Genomic DNA, 18,032 nt, shown 5'->3' with positions numbered 1-18,032 from the left:
CCCGAGCTGCCTCCGCCCCCTGCCGGTCCCTTCCTGCCCTCGCCCCCGTGCGGTGTAGCCTTGTGGCCTCGCTTCCAGTGGTTCCCGGGCTCTGGAACAGCTGTGTTTGCAAACTTCCCCGGGAAGGGCGGGGGTATGCCCTTGTCCGGAGAGCGCGTGGTCCCCGCAAGTCTTCAGGGGCGTGCCAGAGCCTGGAAGTGGCGGGGCACTAGAGGCAGTTACCGCGGGTACTAGTCCATGGACCCCCGTCTGAGAGCCTCTGGGGGGCTCCGGGCGCCGCTGGCAGACCCCCACAGCGAGGCCCTTGCAACATCCCGAAATGGGTGGAAGGAAGATGAATGCGATTGCAGAAGAGGAGGAAAGGGGAAAATGTTGGTGCCCTCTGCCCCTTTCCTGCTGTCCAGGAGGCGTGACTCATTGCCAGGACTGTGGCTTGGCCCAGCCTGTGCTGGGAGGGTGGGTGGTGAGAGGGGGAGCTCTGTACCTAGGGGAATACTCTCCACCACGTGCTCTGATGGCGTGCACTCTGCTGCCTCCTATCCGTGGGCTGGGGCTGTGACTCCCAGCTGGGGGTGGGGAGGACAGGGCAGAATTAGAATGTCTGCTTTGGTGTACATGAAGCTGGGGGTGGCTCTCACGGTTGCAGGACCTGGCTTTTTAAAGTGCCCTCTCTGCCTCGGAGGAGATAAGACAGTTATCAAAAACATGCCACTAAGAGGGGTTTAGAAAAACCTGTGCTATGTGGCGCTCTCAGAAAGAAGGGCTGCTTCTGTTACGGGATTTCATTTTTGTAAAGCACGTTTATCTTGTTAATCCCCTATTAGGGAGAACTTTAAGCTAAAGAGGTTAGCCACATTTTAAATCCGGCTGGGCCCACATTGACCGTGAATACTGACTGCCCTTCAACGTGTGTTTGGAGTTTCAGGAAGGGGCCTGCAGGTGGTTCCACCCTCCCAGGCTCAGTCCCGAGCCCCTCGCTTTTCACAAGACCATAAAAGGAATCTTATTAGTGATGTGGAAAAGCTGCCGGCCTGGCTGAGGTTCATTTTGGAGAGTAGGGTCAGAGGATGGGTGGAAACAGGGAGGGAGCCTTGCTCCCCAGGCTGGCTTCGGAAAGTGACCTGGAAGGCGTGTCTGTCCCCTTTGACACTTGGCAGAGAGTCCTGGATGGGGAAGGAGCGGAAGTGGCATGTGAGGGCAGAGAGATGATTGATTTGCTGGTGCTCTTCTGTGGTTTCAGGCCCACGGGTCACCAACCATGAAATAGACTTTCTAGAATGGGGGGACCGCTTGGTCTACACTGAGTGTGTGGTTCCTTTGAAGTTAGGCCAAATGCATGTATCACTCATAAACAAGTCTCCACCCTGCTGCCCCAAAAAGGCCTGCTGTGAAATATAAGCTTTACTTCCCAAGAGAAACCAGAGTTCAGGTGTATTGTTTTAGTTTATTTTTCTGAGTGCGGTTGGAGAAACCACCACAGCCTGTAACTTTCAAGAATGATTCCAGGGTGAGTGTTAACTGAAATGAAAGCACTCAGGTAGCCGAGTAAACATGGAAATAAATAAGCACAGCTTCATTTACTTTGGCAATTAAATATTAATAAGCCTGTCTGTTTAAAACGGATTTTCTTGAATAGCGAGTGACTGAACTTGGTACAGAATTCAAGCTTTACAGCATATGTGGCTTAAAAACAAATCAAACCTTGAACGGCCTGCCACCTGATTGCCCAGCTCCCCAGGCAGCCTCAATTTCTGTTACCGTGGGTCCTCCCAAATTTGCTGACAATGGAAGAGCTGTGGTTCAGGGGCACGGTCAAAGGTCATTTAAGAAGGTCGTGTGATTTACATCTTTTGTCGAGAATTATGACCCCTATCAAACAACTGTTCCTGTTCTGGGGAGGAAGAGGAGGAAGTGATTTGGTCAGATACGGAATATAATCCACATCCCAGTGTCCATGTGGGAAGCTCTGTAGAGGTGGGACTGTCTGCCAGATAGGATCGAATTATGTCCCACTTGGATCTGCTGCCCCCGCCCCAGCTTTGTGGTAGTTTTCATTGATGGTTTATAATAGCAATACTGATGCTGCTCCTAGGGGCTTGTCTTGAAGCAACCAGCCTGATTTATGATCCTCCAATCGGGGTCTTGGTGATCACACACATGGTGAGAGGTAATTGGGCTTACTGAGAAATAATTTGGGAATAACCATTTATAAATCACTGAAATGGGTAAGTTGCCCCTCCCACTAAATCTCAGTAGTGCCTGTTTATTAAAAATACATTACCAGTGTAATTACCACTACTCAGCCCCTAAAGCTTTTCAGGAACTCAAAACCCCCGTTGGTTTTATGATGTCCCGCTGGCCCTAGGGTGAAATGAATCTAGAGATACTTTGGGGGAAGCCATTGAGATACAGTATATGATCTCTCAGCCTCATATTTAAATGCCATTGGCACTGATAACAGGCTTGCTGAGATCAGCTTAATTTTTAAAGAAAATACAATGAAATGTGATTGTGTACCAGGGGGTGCCAGCGTTGGCACCCTTTACTCTTAAAGGCCTGAATGAGCAACTGCAAGGGGTTTGGGTAAATTGGATGCCACAGGTTAATCAGAATGATTAGCAGTCCTTGATTTTATGCCTTCTGTGTTTCTAGTCCCTAAGCCTTCACAGATGTGGTGTGGACATGTGGAGGGCAGAGGGAAGGGGTCTTCATTTGAACCAGCTCGTTTCTGCAGCCAGTATGTGCAACCCATGGGGTTCGCATGCATACAAACAGTGCACATGTGTGTACATGCTCAGAGCAAGGGACTTTGTGCACTTGGAGAAACACCCTTTGCCCTAAGACACTTACCTGAGGAAAGTGATGAAATGACTGCATTGCAAAACTGGGCTTAGGAATGTAGTAGAGTTGTGCTCACTTTGTACCAAGTGTCTGCAGCATGGCTGCTCCCAAATGGAATCCTTATATTCAAGGCACTTGGCCTCTAACCTCTCTTCTCTTCCAGGTGTAACCTTCTCTGTGTTTTCTTCCTCCTTGTTGTCTTGTTTCTTAGCAACTTATTCAAACCTCCAGTACTTACGTGAGTTTACAACCCACCAACTCCCCACCCATAATTCTACAGGGACTTCAAACATTTTTAGAGATCAGTGAAGCTTTTGGCAAAAGGACTTTGGGGGGAGTAGTATGGGTAAGGAGGAGAAGCAGCAACTACTTAAGAGGTGGTGTGTAGCCTCCTGGAAAACCAGCCAACTGAATACTGCCTAGAATCTTTGCAGCTAAGAGCGGTAAAGGAGACCCTTTGGATAGAGGGCAAGTGGAAGGTGTAACGTGGAGGAAAGGTGTTATGCACACAGAAAATGAAGCCAAGGCAACAAAGAGTCTTCAGAGCCCTGATCTGGGAATGGGAATGCAAACAGAGGCCTTGATTGGATTCACAGCAGCCACAGGCCCATTGTAGAAGAGCGGAACTTGGTTCCAATGTCAGGCTTTCAAGATTGGCTGCAGAGTAAGAATGCATGCTCTTTGGATGTGCCTACAATTAGCATGGTAATCCACAACGGCAAATATTTCTGAGAATTCCCCCTTGGTGAATTTCAGAGGCATGTTCCTACCCCTGCTCCCCTCCACCCCCAACCCCTAGGTTAGGTTCTGAGCTGCTGAGAAAAGCGACAGCTTTTAACTACATTTTAAACTTAAGCTTTTTTCAACTTTAGGGAGATGTATTAGGATGCATGGGAACTGATGATTCTTGTGTTTCCTAGAATGATAGTGGAGGTGGGGTAGGGTTCTGGGTTCCGAAATGTGCCGCGTTTATCTTGGCTTTTGGGGCCAAGTGGCCCCGTTGTGACTTCCTTGCTGGTTTCTGATCACTGCGTGGACTGCCCTGAGGCCCTGGTTTTTATGGTGTCAGTGACATTTGTCACCAGTGCAGTGCATGTGCCGGGAAGAAATTCTGCAACATGGTTCCCAGTGGTTAAAAGTGATATGTAAATAGTCAAACATTCAGAGCCTTCTACCAGCTCAGCCCAGTTTTTATGCATTTTTGGTAAATAAGTAGAAAGGCTTCTTGTTCAGGCTTGCTCGGTGTGAACCAGCGGTTGTGCTTGTGGCGTTCTATCTATTAACCTCGCCACCCTTTTGTAACTGGTGCATTTAATTATCAGTGGGATGCTTTTCAAACAGGTAAGGGTAATGATGGGAAAGGGGTGGGGGCATCTCATTGAGTCTCAAACCTGGATTGAGCTCTGGGGCCGCTTGGTGGGTCTTTGAGGTGGGCTTTCATGAGAAAATCACCCTTTGTAACCAGATCGGACTCTATTGAAATGTCAAGCCCTGCAGGCTGAATGGCTCTCTATGACTACAGTCTTCTTAGATTGGATGCTCTGGGGTAGTTGTCCTTTCTCCCTGCCTCACCTAGCCCAAACCCTGCAATACGTGAATTGTTCGTGTGAGTGTACGTGTGCCCACACATGGAATCTCTGGCACCTTTACTTGATGTTTGTGACTGGAATATTTTATACTCTGGCCACCCAGACACAGGCAGGACAATAGTGTGGCCGAAGGGACTGAAATGAGGATTATAGAGAATAATGTGGCGTCTCCAAAAATAATGCTAATACAGGGCCGGCAACAGGAAGCGACAGTTGAGTCAGCAGAGAATACACGGCCCCAGACAATCCCGGGGCGAGTGCCTCTGTACAATGGCCCCGTGGGCACTTGGGGCATTCCCAGGGTGTGAGTTCCTCCGGCCGCCTGTTGCGGTGGCCTGGGGTTTTGGACGCTGCACGCGTGCCGTTTGGATGGCGGTTTGTTTGTGTCCGTCAGCTTGGCAGGAGTGGAGGCAGCCGCTTCTCGGGGCTTGGTTTGGCTGCCACTGTTGCCAGGAAAAGGAAGCTCCCAGCTGCCAACACAATTACCTTTGTTTCTTACATCCCCCTTCTTAATGTGGCAATTAAGTGCTTACCACTCTGCCTGGTGCCAAGGTAACCACCGAGGAGTGTGATGGGCACAGCACACAGCCCTCCCACAGCCTCAGTGCCGAGGGCAGGGAGGTGCTTGGAGGGCACCGGGTGGCCCTGGAATGCCTTGGGGCTTGGCTGTCAGGAATCTCCTAGGTAAAATTCCATAGAAGTCCTCCCCAGAGGTCACTCTGAAAGCCGACCATTCCTCCTTCCTGCTGCCTGAGAATGAGAACCTGAGAACCAGCTGCTGTGTTGCCAGTTTCCATGGGCCTGGAGTTGGGAAGGGGCGGAAGTGATTCACTCTGCCAACCCAGACTGAAGGTCTGTTAGCAACCCATCCTTCCTGAGGCTTTGCCCTCAGGCCATTTTTTTTCTGGTCAAATTTAATGGGTGGGGAGAGGGGAGAGATGAAAGCCAGGTGACTCTCCATAATAAGAGTCTTAGTTTTATAGCATGAAACCAACTAAAATTCAGGTATTTGCTGTTTCTTTTTTCTTGTGTGGGTTTTGTGGTATGAACTTGTTATCTTGCCTGGGACTCCGTTGCAAGCCCTTGGGCTGGCCTGGTGCCTCTGCTTGGGGTCAGATTTGCAGTGGCTAATTGGGTGTGACACGATCCCAATGGATTGTTGATTTCAGCCTGGTACCCTACCTTGATGGCATGAGGTGCGTGTGGTCTGGATCTTGGAGTCCACATGTATTCTGGGATATACAGAGGTCAAGCGTGGGCCTGGGAAAAATTAAAGTTCCCTCGCAACTAATAATCATTGTCAAATTATCTTGATTGTCGATCTACAGTGTGGGGATGGAGTGGGTGGTAAAAGTGCCTCCTAATAGGGGCCTGGAAAGGGAGCCCTTTTCTCTGAAGGCTGGGCAGGAGGAATCCTCCTGGCTCAGGAGGTGAATTCTAGAACCACAATCCCTTCTCTGAAACAAGGGAAGAGAAGGTCCAAGGCTTTTTAGTTTGTTTTTCTGGCAAGGCTTTGTGGCCGGCACCACAGTCTCCAGCCCTCGCCCCATATCCACCTCCGAGCCAGAGGCAGTGATGGAAAATCATGACACGCAGCGTTTTTTTCCCTCCCGGTGGGACAGTGCGGGTCAGCAGCTTCTGAAGTCTTTCCAGTTCTGGCAAGGATAAGTCGGGTAGACAGCTTGGTCTTCCAAGTTCTTGTGCAAGACCAAGGGATGCCTTCTCCCTTGAGCATGAAGCCGAGCTAATGCAGTCACACCAGCTCAGTCCCGGGACGCCCTCCCTTTCCATGGGGTTTGCGGGTATTATGTGTTTAGTGCTCTGCAAGTCTGTCAGAACTCTGGGTATCGATGCATCTAATCAGGGGATTAATTACAACAATATGTGGAAGCGAAGAACGTGGGCCTCAATGTGACCAGCAAATGAAGGGCTTAATTATACGGAATCGGGCCCACGTTGGCCTCCTTCTGACTTGGCTCACCTCGAATCAGAGAAATAAAATTTCTTGCTGTGCTCAGGGGAGAGTCCTGTAATTTGTAGGAAGTGCTAGGGAACGGAGAGGCTGTAGATAAGGTGTAACTTTCACTAATAAAATATTAACAAGGACAATGAGTTTGGACCTATGGCCACTCACAGGAGAGGGCTGGGCATGTGCCCTGGCTTGCCCAGTTTTGCTTGCTCTTCTGAGCATTTTCCCACAGTTATCAGTGAACGAAATGGAATCCTACTCTGCTTTGAGTATGAAACATATTTCGGCTGAATTCCAAGGCAGGATCTATCACAAGATGTTTTTATTCTCGGAGGCGGCCTGCTGGGTTGCTATGTGAGCAGGAAGCTTTGCTTGAGTTATGAATGAAGCTCCCTTTTCCACACCGTGTTTGCTTCACCTCGTAGGTGTCATTTCTTGGTGCGTGTGTTTCTGGCAGCATGGCATTGTTTGATTAATATGCTCTACTATTCCTGATGTGGGGGTACCCGACCACCAGTGACGGTGCAGGGGGCACATAAAAGGGTTCCTGCGCCTTTTGTCTCTACCCCCTGTGGCTATATTTCTCCAGCGCCAAGATAGCTGAAAGTTTATTTAAACCCTGGTGTTTCGTGAGACTGACCTCATCCAAAATTACAAACGAAGTTGGAGTAAAAGTGAAGATTGGAATAAACTCGGGAGAATTTACTGATGGCTTGGATTTGGGGGCAGGTGGGATTCTGAGATAAGCCTGGAAGATAAAAGGTGCCTTCCGTATAATAGCTGGCACCACGCCAGGGGCCAGGGAACTCGTTTCGCTAGCAAACTCGGATTATTCCTGGAATGTTAGATCTTATTGACAGATAAGTTTATCAATAACTATAACCCTCAAATGAGTGCTTATTTCTCCCTTTTGTACTTTCTTCCCCAGGGCCTGCCCCGCCCCCCTGCCCCCACCAGGCACCCCAAGTTAGGTTGCCGCCTTTGTCTTGGGAGTCTTTGCACCTACCCCCTCCTGCTTCCTAGAGTCACCTGATACTTGTGGGAGCCGAGATGGTCTCACACAGACAGGGCTTTCAAAGGGGTTCTGAAAAGGAAAAGGGGGCCTCCCTGGGGACCGCCCCACCAGGGCCCAAAGTGTAACCTTAGCAATACCCGGCCCTCCTGGATGGGCCCCCTCCCCCGGCACAAAGACCCGGTTAGGTTTGCTGAGAATAAATTCTTTGTGTGTATGTGTTTCTCATGTACTAGAATTAGGGTCTGGAAAGTTGTGGAAAACTGTATGCTAAGTGCTCACCAATAGGTAGGTGGCATCTTCTGATGAAGGCTTGGAGCGCCTGCAGGATGACCACTGTGGGTCCCCCCTCCAGCCCCCCCAGCCCCCGCCAGATGAAAGGAGTCAGGCTGGGGTGGGTGCTGGAGTGGGGAGGGGAGTTGGGTAACCTCAGTTCAACAGCAAAAGAATTTTCATTTCAGCTTTATGGTTTTGCTTGGTGGGGTATGTGGGGAGGCCAGGAAAGTAGGACACTGAGAGCTGACCCCTCTTTCTGAATACTAAGTGTCATTTATCTCTTTGCAGAGGTCCTACACTTTACTCGTGGAGGCGTGGGATTCCAGTAACGACACTCTCCGTAAGTATCACAGCGGAGAACTTGTCCAAGTGCACATTTCTGGAAGAGCAGTGCTTGCCATGCAGTACCTGTCTGAGCTGGGCCTGTCTCCTGGGTGTCGGGGAACTTCAACCACCCCCCACATTTGCCCCCGCCCCCTAGGTCGAGCCTCACAGTGGCGTCTTTTCCATAACTTCCCCTGGGCGTCTTGCTTAGACTATTAAGTGGCCAGGCCTGATTCCCAGTTAACTCGGTCCCTGAATATGGGACCTAGATTATCTTTGGGATAGAGATCTTAATGGTTTTACAACTTTAAAACCTTGTAGACGGCTAAAGGATCAAAGTAGTGACTTTTTAAAAGTCCATTTAAACTTTAAGTGAGCGTCTAATCTCTCATCGGAAAGATAAAGCCGGCAAAGGTGGCGCTGGTCTCTAAAGACCGACCTTGAATTTCACTCGGTGGGCAGGTGAGCTTCCAGCCGGTCCGGGTTTCCCACACTGCGCACCACAAACCTTTCATTGAAGCGGAATTCCAGAGCCTCCCAGCCATTGCACTTGCCTTGTCCCCTTGAGAAAGATGACTCTTGAGTGCAGGCTGCTTTTCAGAGGCGCGAGGGATGGGTTTCGGTGGGGAAGCTGTGGAGGGCACCTATTGGAAATCACAGCAGCCTGGCTTATAAGGTAGTCTTTGCTCTTTAGGGGAACTTAAAAATGGTTTCCCTCCCTCGCCGAAACTGCGAGTTCCCTTTTTGTCAGCAGGATCAGGGTGGCCGTCATCGGAAAACCTGATTCACGCAGAAATCTCAGTCTGCGCAGGAGGAGAGGCTGAGCCAACATTTGTCTTTGCCGTCGGTTCTCTGAATGCCTCATCCCTCTTGTTGCTCCGCCTCACTGACCCTTTCTTTGTGTTGTTGCTTCTAATGACATTCTCCCACCCCCTTTTCTCACCTGGCCCCTTTTTTTAAAACTGATTCTGAGAATGGTGGATGCCCAGAGAGGGCCTGGTGAGGGCTTGGTATAAGTCAGATGGGCTGCTTCTGGGCTGTCTGTCTCTTTGGTTCGCCCGAGGCCACCCAGTCCTTGCTGAGCCCAAGAGTGCCAGAGGCTCCAGGCTGTTTGGCTCACTCCTTGCCTTGGCCCTATGGACTTCCTTCCTGAGGGACACCCCTGGCCCACTGCGGGGTCGGGGTGTGTGACCAGCCTTGGTTGTGCCTGATGCCAGTCAGATGCTGGACACCTGTTTGTTCTCTCCTTTCTCCCTTGCCACAGACGTTGGGATTGTGTGAACGTTATGTCACTGTGACCTGCTTACACTGGTAACTAAGCACTGGGGAGAAGAGGGTGGGGAGGGGAGAAATGGCTTCTTCAGAAAGCGGTGCCGACCTGCTGGGCTCCCCTCCGCTGTAGATGTTAAAACCATCTGGAGTGAACATCCTCAGGGTTGAGCCTAGCAGCTAGGCTCATTGTAAGACCTGGACCAGGACACCTGGTGGGCCGGCTAGGGACTTCCTGGGCCTTCCCTGGCCCCCAGGTCCGGTAACTGTTTCCTGGGAAGCTGGTGCACATACAGAGCTGTCCATGGTTATGTGCATTTTGGGGTCACCCCATTTTGGAGCTCGGGGGCATGGCATGTTTCATCTGTTGCTGGGGGTAGAGCCAGATCTCTGGAAGGGCATCAGGAGGACCTGGGGTAGGGATCCAGGGCTTGTGACCTGTACCCTTGAAGAGGGGGAGCCACAAAGCCCCCCTGACTGCAGGTCATTGAGGCTCACTTTGTGAACCCCGATGAGGAAGGTGGGGTTTGCTGGGAGTGCGTTGTCTGCTTGCTCCTTCAGCCCTCTTGATGTTTTCAAGTTATTGAATTCAGCACATTCAGAGCCAAATTTGATATCTTCCCTCTCCAAAAGCAGATCCTGCCTTGAGCCCTTTATGGGTGACTGGTCAGCATTTGAACACCCAGTACTGTGAGCCCCAGTCTGGAGGGGCGAACTGTATATATTCCTCTCTCAGCATCTATATCGAACCCACCTCCACGTTCTGGAAATCTTGTGTCCAAGACCTCCCCAGAATCCTGCCGCCTCCCACCATCTCCCCTGCTACTGCCCTGGTCCAAGTCGCCATCTGCTCACACCTGAACTCTTAACAGTAGCGGCTGAATTAGTCCACCCACATCTACTCTGGTCGGCCTCCCATGCTTTTTCCATTCTCCTGCTATCTTGGTATTTTCAGAGCTTTGTCACCTTTACTGAGAGCTGCTTACTGTTCTTAAGACAGATCTCTGAGGGCCCACGGGCCTATAGCCCAGCCTTGTCTCCCTGCCACATGGTCATCCATTTGTATTCCAGTCATACCCCACCAGTCACCTTTGTCTTCACATTCTCCTGCCCGGTGCCTTTGCATATGCTTGTTGCTCGGCCTGGAATGTTTTGCTTTTCATTCTCTTCATCCTCTGTCCCTCTCAAGGGACTGTCCTCCGTGAGGGAAGATGCTGAGAGTGTGTAGCAACCTAAACAGAGGTGGCTCCTTTGGGGGGGGCCCAATCAAGGTGCAGACCTCCAGGCTACAGATTAGAGACAGAACCCTGAGTGGGGGAACAAAATCCCTTCGCACAGCAGCTCTGCGATGAGCCCTCACGAGCAGGGCATGGCCCAAAGAAAGCCCAGGTGTGCTCATGTGTTGGAAAGTGTTGTCTAAGGCTGGCTCTCCTGCCATCAGTCCTCCAGGTCATTTCTGTTGCCTTTCGGGACTGCAATGTACAAGGGTACACATTTACCTTTCCGTCCCAGAGCAAATGGCTTCAGTTTATTGTGCTGTTCACTAGATATGTAACTACAAGCAGGCATACTCAAGACCAGGGCTTGCTGCCCCGTCTGGGTTGGTAGGTTGGCGAGGTCCTGGGGTTATGCTCACACTCGCCTCCCATTACCTCCTCCTTGGCCTGCAAGGCTGTTGTGGGCGCTTCGCGCTCCCCCTCCACGCAGTTGAAGATTGCAGGAAGGCTTGTTAATACCCTTTACAGTCACGAAGCTGGACTACCCTGTGATCTACCCCAGATACATGTTTAATGTGCCAAGCTGATAGGAAGTGTGATTCAGGCAGCTTAGAAGAAGCCGGCAGCAAACTTGCTCTCTGTAACCCAGATACCAGAAAGCATGTCACACACTCTCTGCCTCTTCGCTGTTAGGAAAAATGTGTCACGCAGGTGTGTAGTTATGCAGATCTGGTAGACCCCCTGAGGATTCAGAAATAACACCTTCACCGTATTTCTTCCTGGAAATCTGTGGAAAGCACGTTAAGCTGTTGAGAATGACATGTCAGCCTGTGCCTTTAGGATTGGCTTGGACTCTTGTCGGAATTGTTTGTTGTTGATACCTGCCTGAGAGAACCTGGAGGCCTCTGAGCCATGGCGAGCGTGTTTAAATAATTCATTTAGTAAGAGCTCATAATCACATGGTAATAGCTCACTACACTTTTTAATTGAACCAGCAGAACAAACACACAGTTAATAGAGGACATTTTTGTCATTCTTCAGCCTGTGTTTTGTTTATTTGCAAAACTGAAGTTAGTAAAGTGTTTTCTGCAAGTGGTTCTGTGCACGCCGGGGTGGAAGTCTGCAGGTATGTGGGCTTGTTCAAGGCTTGTCTTGCCCACACGACAGTTAAAGAAACCCAGAGGGTGCATAGGGCGATGTTGGACGTGGAGTGTGGATGGAGCCACTCAGGCGTTCCTTCACTCCTGGTCACCTGCAGGGCTTGCATAGCCTCCTCAGCGCGCACAGGCCCTGGGCCTAGGAAAACAGGGGTGTGGGTGGGTAGGAATCACAAAGACATTGCAGTAGGTCCTAACACAGTCTCTCCAAGGTGGCCTTGAATTTGACAAGGTGGTGAAGGGTTGGTGCTGGCAGGTTTAAGAAAACAAACACGAGACCAGGCTGCGGTGCTGACTTAGCGCCTTGCTTCCTCCTCACATCCCTCCCCTGAACTCCTGGCACCTGGTGCATACGGAGCTGCTTCAGTACCTGTCTCTCTCAAACTAGATTATCAGTGCCTGGAGGCAAGAGCCACTTCTGTTCCTCCTGAGAGCTGCTTCAGCTCCAGTGTTTTTCCTCAATGGGCACAGCATTTTTCCTCAATGGGCACTCTTCAGCGAGCATGACTTGGCTCCAAAACCCTGTCAATCTGCCTCTTAACCGGGGTGAATTCCTTTTTCATCTGTCTTCTGGGCAACGGTGCAAGGTGCAGTACATCAAGTTCGTAGTCTTACTGTTTAAATGCCAGCTGAAAAGGTGGTAATGGTCATCATTTTAAAAAAACATAACTCTACTCGTTGGCTTCCAATGAAGAGTTTGGAAGTAGATTCTCTCTAAAGCAAGACACAAACCTCTAAAACCAGAAGAGAGATCGCTAACCTTGACCTGGAATAATGACATTTCTTTAAGAGCAGCATTCCATAGTGGGCTACTTCCTATAATGTGTGAAGAGCTTGTGCAAATCGGCGTGACCCGCCATGCCCTAGAAGACTTGGTAAAGAAGAGAAACAGGTGACAGCTCACAGGAAGAGATGCAAATGATTTTGTAAACCCGTGAAAGGGCGCTCACCTTCACTTAATTAAATGCTAATTACAACAAGAGATACTTCTTTACCTACCAGGCAGCGATCAGAAAGTTTGATAATAATGTTGGGAAACAGTTTCCTGTGCGGGTGGGAGGACAGACTGACAGGACTTCATTGGCGGTAGCTTGTGGTTGTCTGGGATTGTGCGCGTCCTCTGAGTCAGCACTTCCGTTTCTAGGTTCTTTTCTTACTGATCGAACCACACACATGGCAGATAGGTTCGAGAGTGTTCAATGTGGCTTTGATTAATAGCCAAAGGCCAAAACAACCTTATTGCACATATGTCAGAACTAATTTACTTGTATTTCCAGACAGTGAAATACTACACACTCATTAAAAAGGTCAATAAATGGCATCAGCAGTTGCCACTGGGGATAGGGGTTTTCATTTTCTGCCCTCTTTGTACTGCTTGGATTTTGCACCCTGTGCACTTATTGTTACAAAAGCCAAAATGGTGAGGGAAGAAGGCTCTGATGTGAATGTTAACGCAATTGATCTTTTTCCTTTGCCTGTAGAACCGGACAGCATCATTGAAAAGGCTTCTCACTCGGGCATGATCAACCCCAGCCGGCAGTGGCAAACCCTAAAGCAGAACACGGGGGTGGCCCACTTTGAGTATCAGATCCGCGTCACCTGCGATGACTATTACTATGGCTTCGGCTGCAATAAGTTCTGCCGACCCCGAGATGACTTCTTTGGGCATTATGCTTGTGACCAGAATGGCAACAAAACTTGCATGGAGGGCTGGATGGGCCCCGAATGTAACAGAGGTATGTGGGGTATGCTGGCTGTGTTAACCACCTCTGGGTGGCTGTCGCTTTTGGTGGCAAGTTCTCACCCCACCTGTGGTCACGTGGCTATCTTAGGTGGGGTGAGATTTTGGTGTTTTTTTTTTCTGTGCCCTATCCTCCAGCTGCTTTTAGGATTGGCTGCTCATGTCTCACAGCTTTTCCTCCTCTGAGCATTGTCGTGACCAAGCAGGGGCCACTCCATATCCCATCCCTGCAGCTCCGTCTAAATCAGTGACATGTCCCCTCTGCCCAAATCTGCTACAATTCATGCTCTAGAGCGTCTCCTGGGATCAGGCTGAAGCCAGACTCCAGCTGAGACCATGTCCTTGCTCAGCTCCTACCACCCCATCTGTTGCCCTCCCCGCTTTCCCCCGTACCCGAGACCCCTTCTCAGGCTCTGCTCTCAAGGAACCTGACCCAAAACAGATACCAAGGTGGGACTGGGTTAACCCAGTCAATGTCTGAGCAGATGATCCTGTAGGAAATGACAGCCCCTGAGCTCGAGGTGGCCTTATAGCAAACTTTCACTGGGCATCTCTTAGGGCTGTGGCATTGAGGGAGGAGCGAGTGGTGAGCCGGAGTTTTCATACTTGGGTATAACTGAAGCCATCCTCGATAGCACAGGCACATCTCGGAGATACCACGGTTCGGTCCTGGACTACCACAATAAAATGAGTGTTGCAATAATCCCGGTCCTAATCTTTTTGCTGGTGGAGGATCTTGCCTTCAATTTGTAAAAAAATAAAATAAAGAAACCCCACATCTGTGAAGCACAGTCAAGAGAAGCACGTAAAACGAGGTCTGCCTGCATAAGTTTGCAGCTGTGCTACCTACTGTCCCAGCCCCTCCTAGAACCAGTGAGTTATCACATACACAGACATCCACAGAATTCTCTGTGGTCCTTATACCATTAAAAATCCTAAGGCATAGCAAACTGGCGGGTAATTCCAGTTAACCACAATAGGCCCTCGCGGACATTAATGTGCTCGCTCATTCCGCATAAATTTGATAAATCTTTTTAAGGTATACTCAAATTAAAAACAAATATTTGAGCTGTGGTTAAGGGGCAGGGCAGAGAGAGGCATTTGCAGGTCTCTGTGGCCGTATTTTCTTCAATAACAGGACAAGAGTTTTAAAAGGATGGCATTTCTGGGACTCAAATGAAAGACAGAATTGATAAATATGTTTTAAGTAGTTGGTGTTCTAAAAACCAATAACAGGTTTATCTGTTTGGTATTTTTTATGTTAATTTTTTTTTTTTTAAATAAAGGCAGCAGAATTGCTTTGTGAGGATACTTTACAAAAGTACCAACCGATCTGGTGCTGAATGGGCCAAATGAAGGCAGCCTGGTTCGCTTTGTTAATCCCACAGGATTTTTGAGACACCGGGTATTTAGGGGGAGCATTAAGGAGGCTGGGGCTCATCTGAACTCTGCCCTGATGGGACAGAGTGGGTGAGACGAGGAAGGATTACATCTCCCTTTTTTCTTTTGTCAAGGGTGGGAATTGACAAGGGAGCAGGATAGCTATTGTTCAGAGAGACTGGATGAAGGTCCCCTTCCCCCATCAGCTTCCCTGCATTTTTGTCCCCAAACAGTATCATGTTTTGAGGATCTGCTAGCGTGGCCTTGAAGTTTAAAGCTGGATTTGTTATTTGGGCACCTCCCATCTTCCTGTCTTTACAATGGACTTGATATGAGTTCTCTTAAAGTCGTGGATTTTGTAGGCTTAACTAGGCCATTCTCATGGCTGTGGCGGTCCAGAAGCGGGCAGGGTACTGATGCAGCCTTCTGTGTTTCTTACAGCGATTTGCCGACAGGGCTGTAGTCCCAAGCACGGGTCTTGCAAACTCCCAGGTGACTGCAGGTAAACAACTACACTTTTTTCTGTTGTTGATTTTTTTTGTTGTTCTAATAATTATTTTTGTGATGCGAGCAGGGGGACTGACTTGACTGTGAATATGTTTCTTTGGAGAACAGGAAAGCTTACAATTCAAATAGGCACATCCGAAGCTTATTAAATTATACCAGCTGTCCGGTGGAATGCACACACTCCTCATAGGAAAAAAAAAAAAAAAGAAACACTTAGGAGCATACTCAGTGACTTCATGGACTAACTCTTCTGTAAATTGATAACATGTTTTTTGTAATCTTCCCTCAACGTGCTAATGGACTAGATGGAGGGATGTGGGTACGTTCCTTTGCCTGTGTCTCCGTCCCCCCCGCCCCCCCCCCCCGCCCGGTTTTCCATCTCCCAACCCTCCCCCACTTTTCCCATCAATAGGGAACATGGAGCATTCTTTAGAATGGGATTAGTACAATCTCCTGGCCCCTCTGCAGGCGGGAGACAGGCCGGTGCTGAGAGGTTAATGGCTGTGCTGGAATCTTGTCAGTTGAGCCTGATGAATGTAGACTTTGCTGCTGGCCTTTGAAGTCTGTTCTTTTATGGTCCCAGACAATGCAGAAGCCAAACCGAGACCTACCCCGACTGCCTCACTGCTTCGTGATTACAGTTTTGGGGACTTTTTGAAATGCACATTGTGCCAATTTGGGGAAGGCTTTCTTCAGGAAATATTGTTGCTGCTGTGGCATTTTGACACAATCTCACAATTTACTCTGCCTCTTCCCAAGGATTAGCAGATTTAATGTGACACTACCTGGGTCCTTTGGGCCTGTCGCTTTTGCCCCCAGAGCTACCCTGGTTTGAGCCAAGGGAAGCTTATACACGTGTAAGCCAATGTTACATGGGGCCCTGTCCCGAGGCAGACCCTGAGCCCATAGGTCGGGGGTGGGCCCAAGTCTCTGCATGGCTGACAAGCCCCTGCACGCTGCTGTGACTGGTGGGACCCTACTTTGAGAATCACTGTCCCCAAACTCCGGGACTCCTGAGTGGAATCCCCCAGATTAATCGGGGAACCGTCAAAATGCAGATTCCTGGGCACCACCCCACAGACACGAATCTCAGCCTCTGAGTTCGGCCCAGGAATCTGCATTTTGAGAAGCCGGCCCCATGATTTTGCTGCTCAGATTTTGAGAGCTGCTGCTTGATAGATATCTGTGGCCTTTGGGAACCCCACCCCTGCATCTGTTCCCCATCCAGGCAGCAGGGAGCACTGGGCTCTGAGGCTGGCAGCTGAGGTGGGAATGAAGGCAGCTGGAAGTGAAAGAAAAACAAACCTGAACAGTGTCCCTCCCTGCACTTCAGAAGGATACGATTATTTTCTGGAAAGCTGAGGGGTTTGCGGACTAACCCCCAGAGGTGGCGGCTGACTGTAGGTCTGACAGCATTGCTGTCAGATGTTGAGCTGGCGTCCACCTCCTTCAGCTCTCTAATTAAGGGTGTTCTGGAGAAAGTCAGCTCAGCAGTGCCATTAGCCACTCCGGGCCTACTCTGCGCTCAGATGGGTATCAGGGAGGCCAGCCGCGATTTCTGCTACTGTCATCATAATGAACGCGCGGCGCAGGGGAGGGCCCTCCCAGCCAGAACAACAGGCTTTGTCTCCAGAATTTAGCCCTTTCTCTTTCGGAGTCTCACCTCCCACTCCCTGCCCAGACACGCACCAGTGCCCTTATTTACTTAAGGTGCGACTTTCCCACACGTCATTTGCATAGTCTCTCAACCCATCTCCTTCTCCCTGCCTTGAAGGAAAATCAAAACAGAACCTTCTAGCTGAGGAAGTTCAGGTTGTGCCCTGCACCAGAAATAGTGGAATGGCAAGTTACCTGTAAGTTGTCTTTCGGATTATGTATTACAGAGGTGGTTGTGTTTTGTTTTTTTTCTCTTCCACATGAGAAAACTTGATGGGTCCTGTCGTTCCCAGGTCGACTTAGAGTCCTTTTCCTGGGCGCATATGCGCGCTTTATTGCAAGCCGGCCAATAATATCAAACTTAATTATGAATCATCATGTGAGGGAAGTCACTTCAATTTCTCATGAGAACCTTAATCATATACTATTAAACTGGGATAACTTTGTGATGCCTCTTTTAGGGTCAGTATTTTTATTTGTTTTCTTTTGAAGTCATCCGTGGCCTCTTGTGGTTCTTTTTTTTTTTTTTTTTTTTTTTAATGCTTGGGGATCCAGCTCTCATTAATTAGGAGGTGAGGTTGGGTCCTCAGCTGCCTCTTCTTGCTTTTATTGGACAAACTGAAGAGGTATAACCTTAATTTGGAAGGGAAGACGAGAAGGTGATTAGAATATTGCTACTTTCATGTCGGTTTCCTCTTAATATCTTTCAGACTAAGAATATCACTTTTTAATCAAATGGGTCCCCTCCACCTCCCACTGACTTGGATGTTCAGTTTTTAAAAATGTCTATCGGATGACTTATCTCGCTTCTTTAATAGTCACTTGTTACCTAGGCTGATGTTTAATGTTACATAAACCGGAATCCTGTGTCAGATTAATATTGAACCACGAATTCCAGTGGCTCTCTCGATGGGGTATGGCCCACTTGTTGGTGGAGGTTGGGAAGCAGGCAGTCTTCTCGGCCGTGGTGATTAGCTGTTAGCCGGGTCCCTAGAATTTTCCCATGACAAGCATTTGCTAGCCTGCCTCCCGCTTTCTGGAAACCAAAGCTTTTCCTCTGGGGGTGCCTGTTCTCCACAGTTACAGCTGAGCAG

The 18,032-nt window shown here is 49.3% G+C and overlaps 1 protein-coding gene across 1 annotated transcript in view; it reads left to right on the top strand.

Annotated features, from left to right (window-relative positions):
* JAG1 (jagged 1) overlaps window positions 1–18,032 on the top strand; it is a 34,581-nt gene that overhangs the window by 1,279 nt on the left and 15,270 nt on the right. The window contains exons 2-4 of the mRNA XM_006758089.2: window positions 7,976–8,027; window positions 13,136–13,390; window positions 15,217–15,277. Of these exons, the coding sequence (XP_006758152.1) occupies window positions 7,976–8,027; window positions 13,136–13,390; window positions 15,217–15,277 (368 nt within the window). The remainder of the gene's footprint in view (window positions 1–7,975; window positions 8,028–13,135; window positions 13,391–15,216; window positions 15,278–18,032) is intronic.

Source organism: Myotis davidii, unplaced genomic scaffold (genome assembly GCF_000327345.1).
Source record: "Myotis davidii unplaced genomic scaffold, ASM32734v1 scaffold32, whole genome shotgun sequence".
Classification (NCBI taxonomy): domain Eukaryota; kingdom Metazoa; phylum Chordata; class Mammalia; order Chiroptera; family Vespertilionidae; genus Myotis; species Myotis davidii.
Note: the sequence above shows the minus strand (reverse complement) of the source record. Positions and strands in the feature narration are given on the sequence as shown.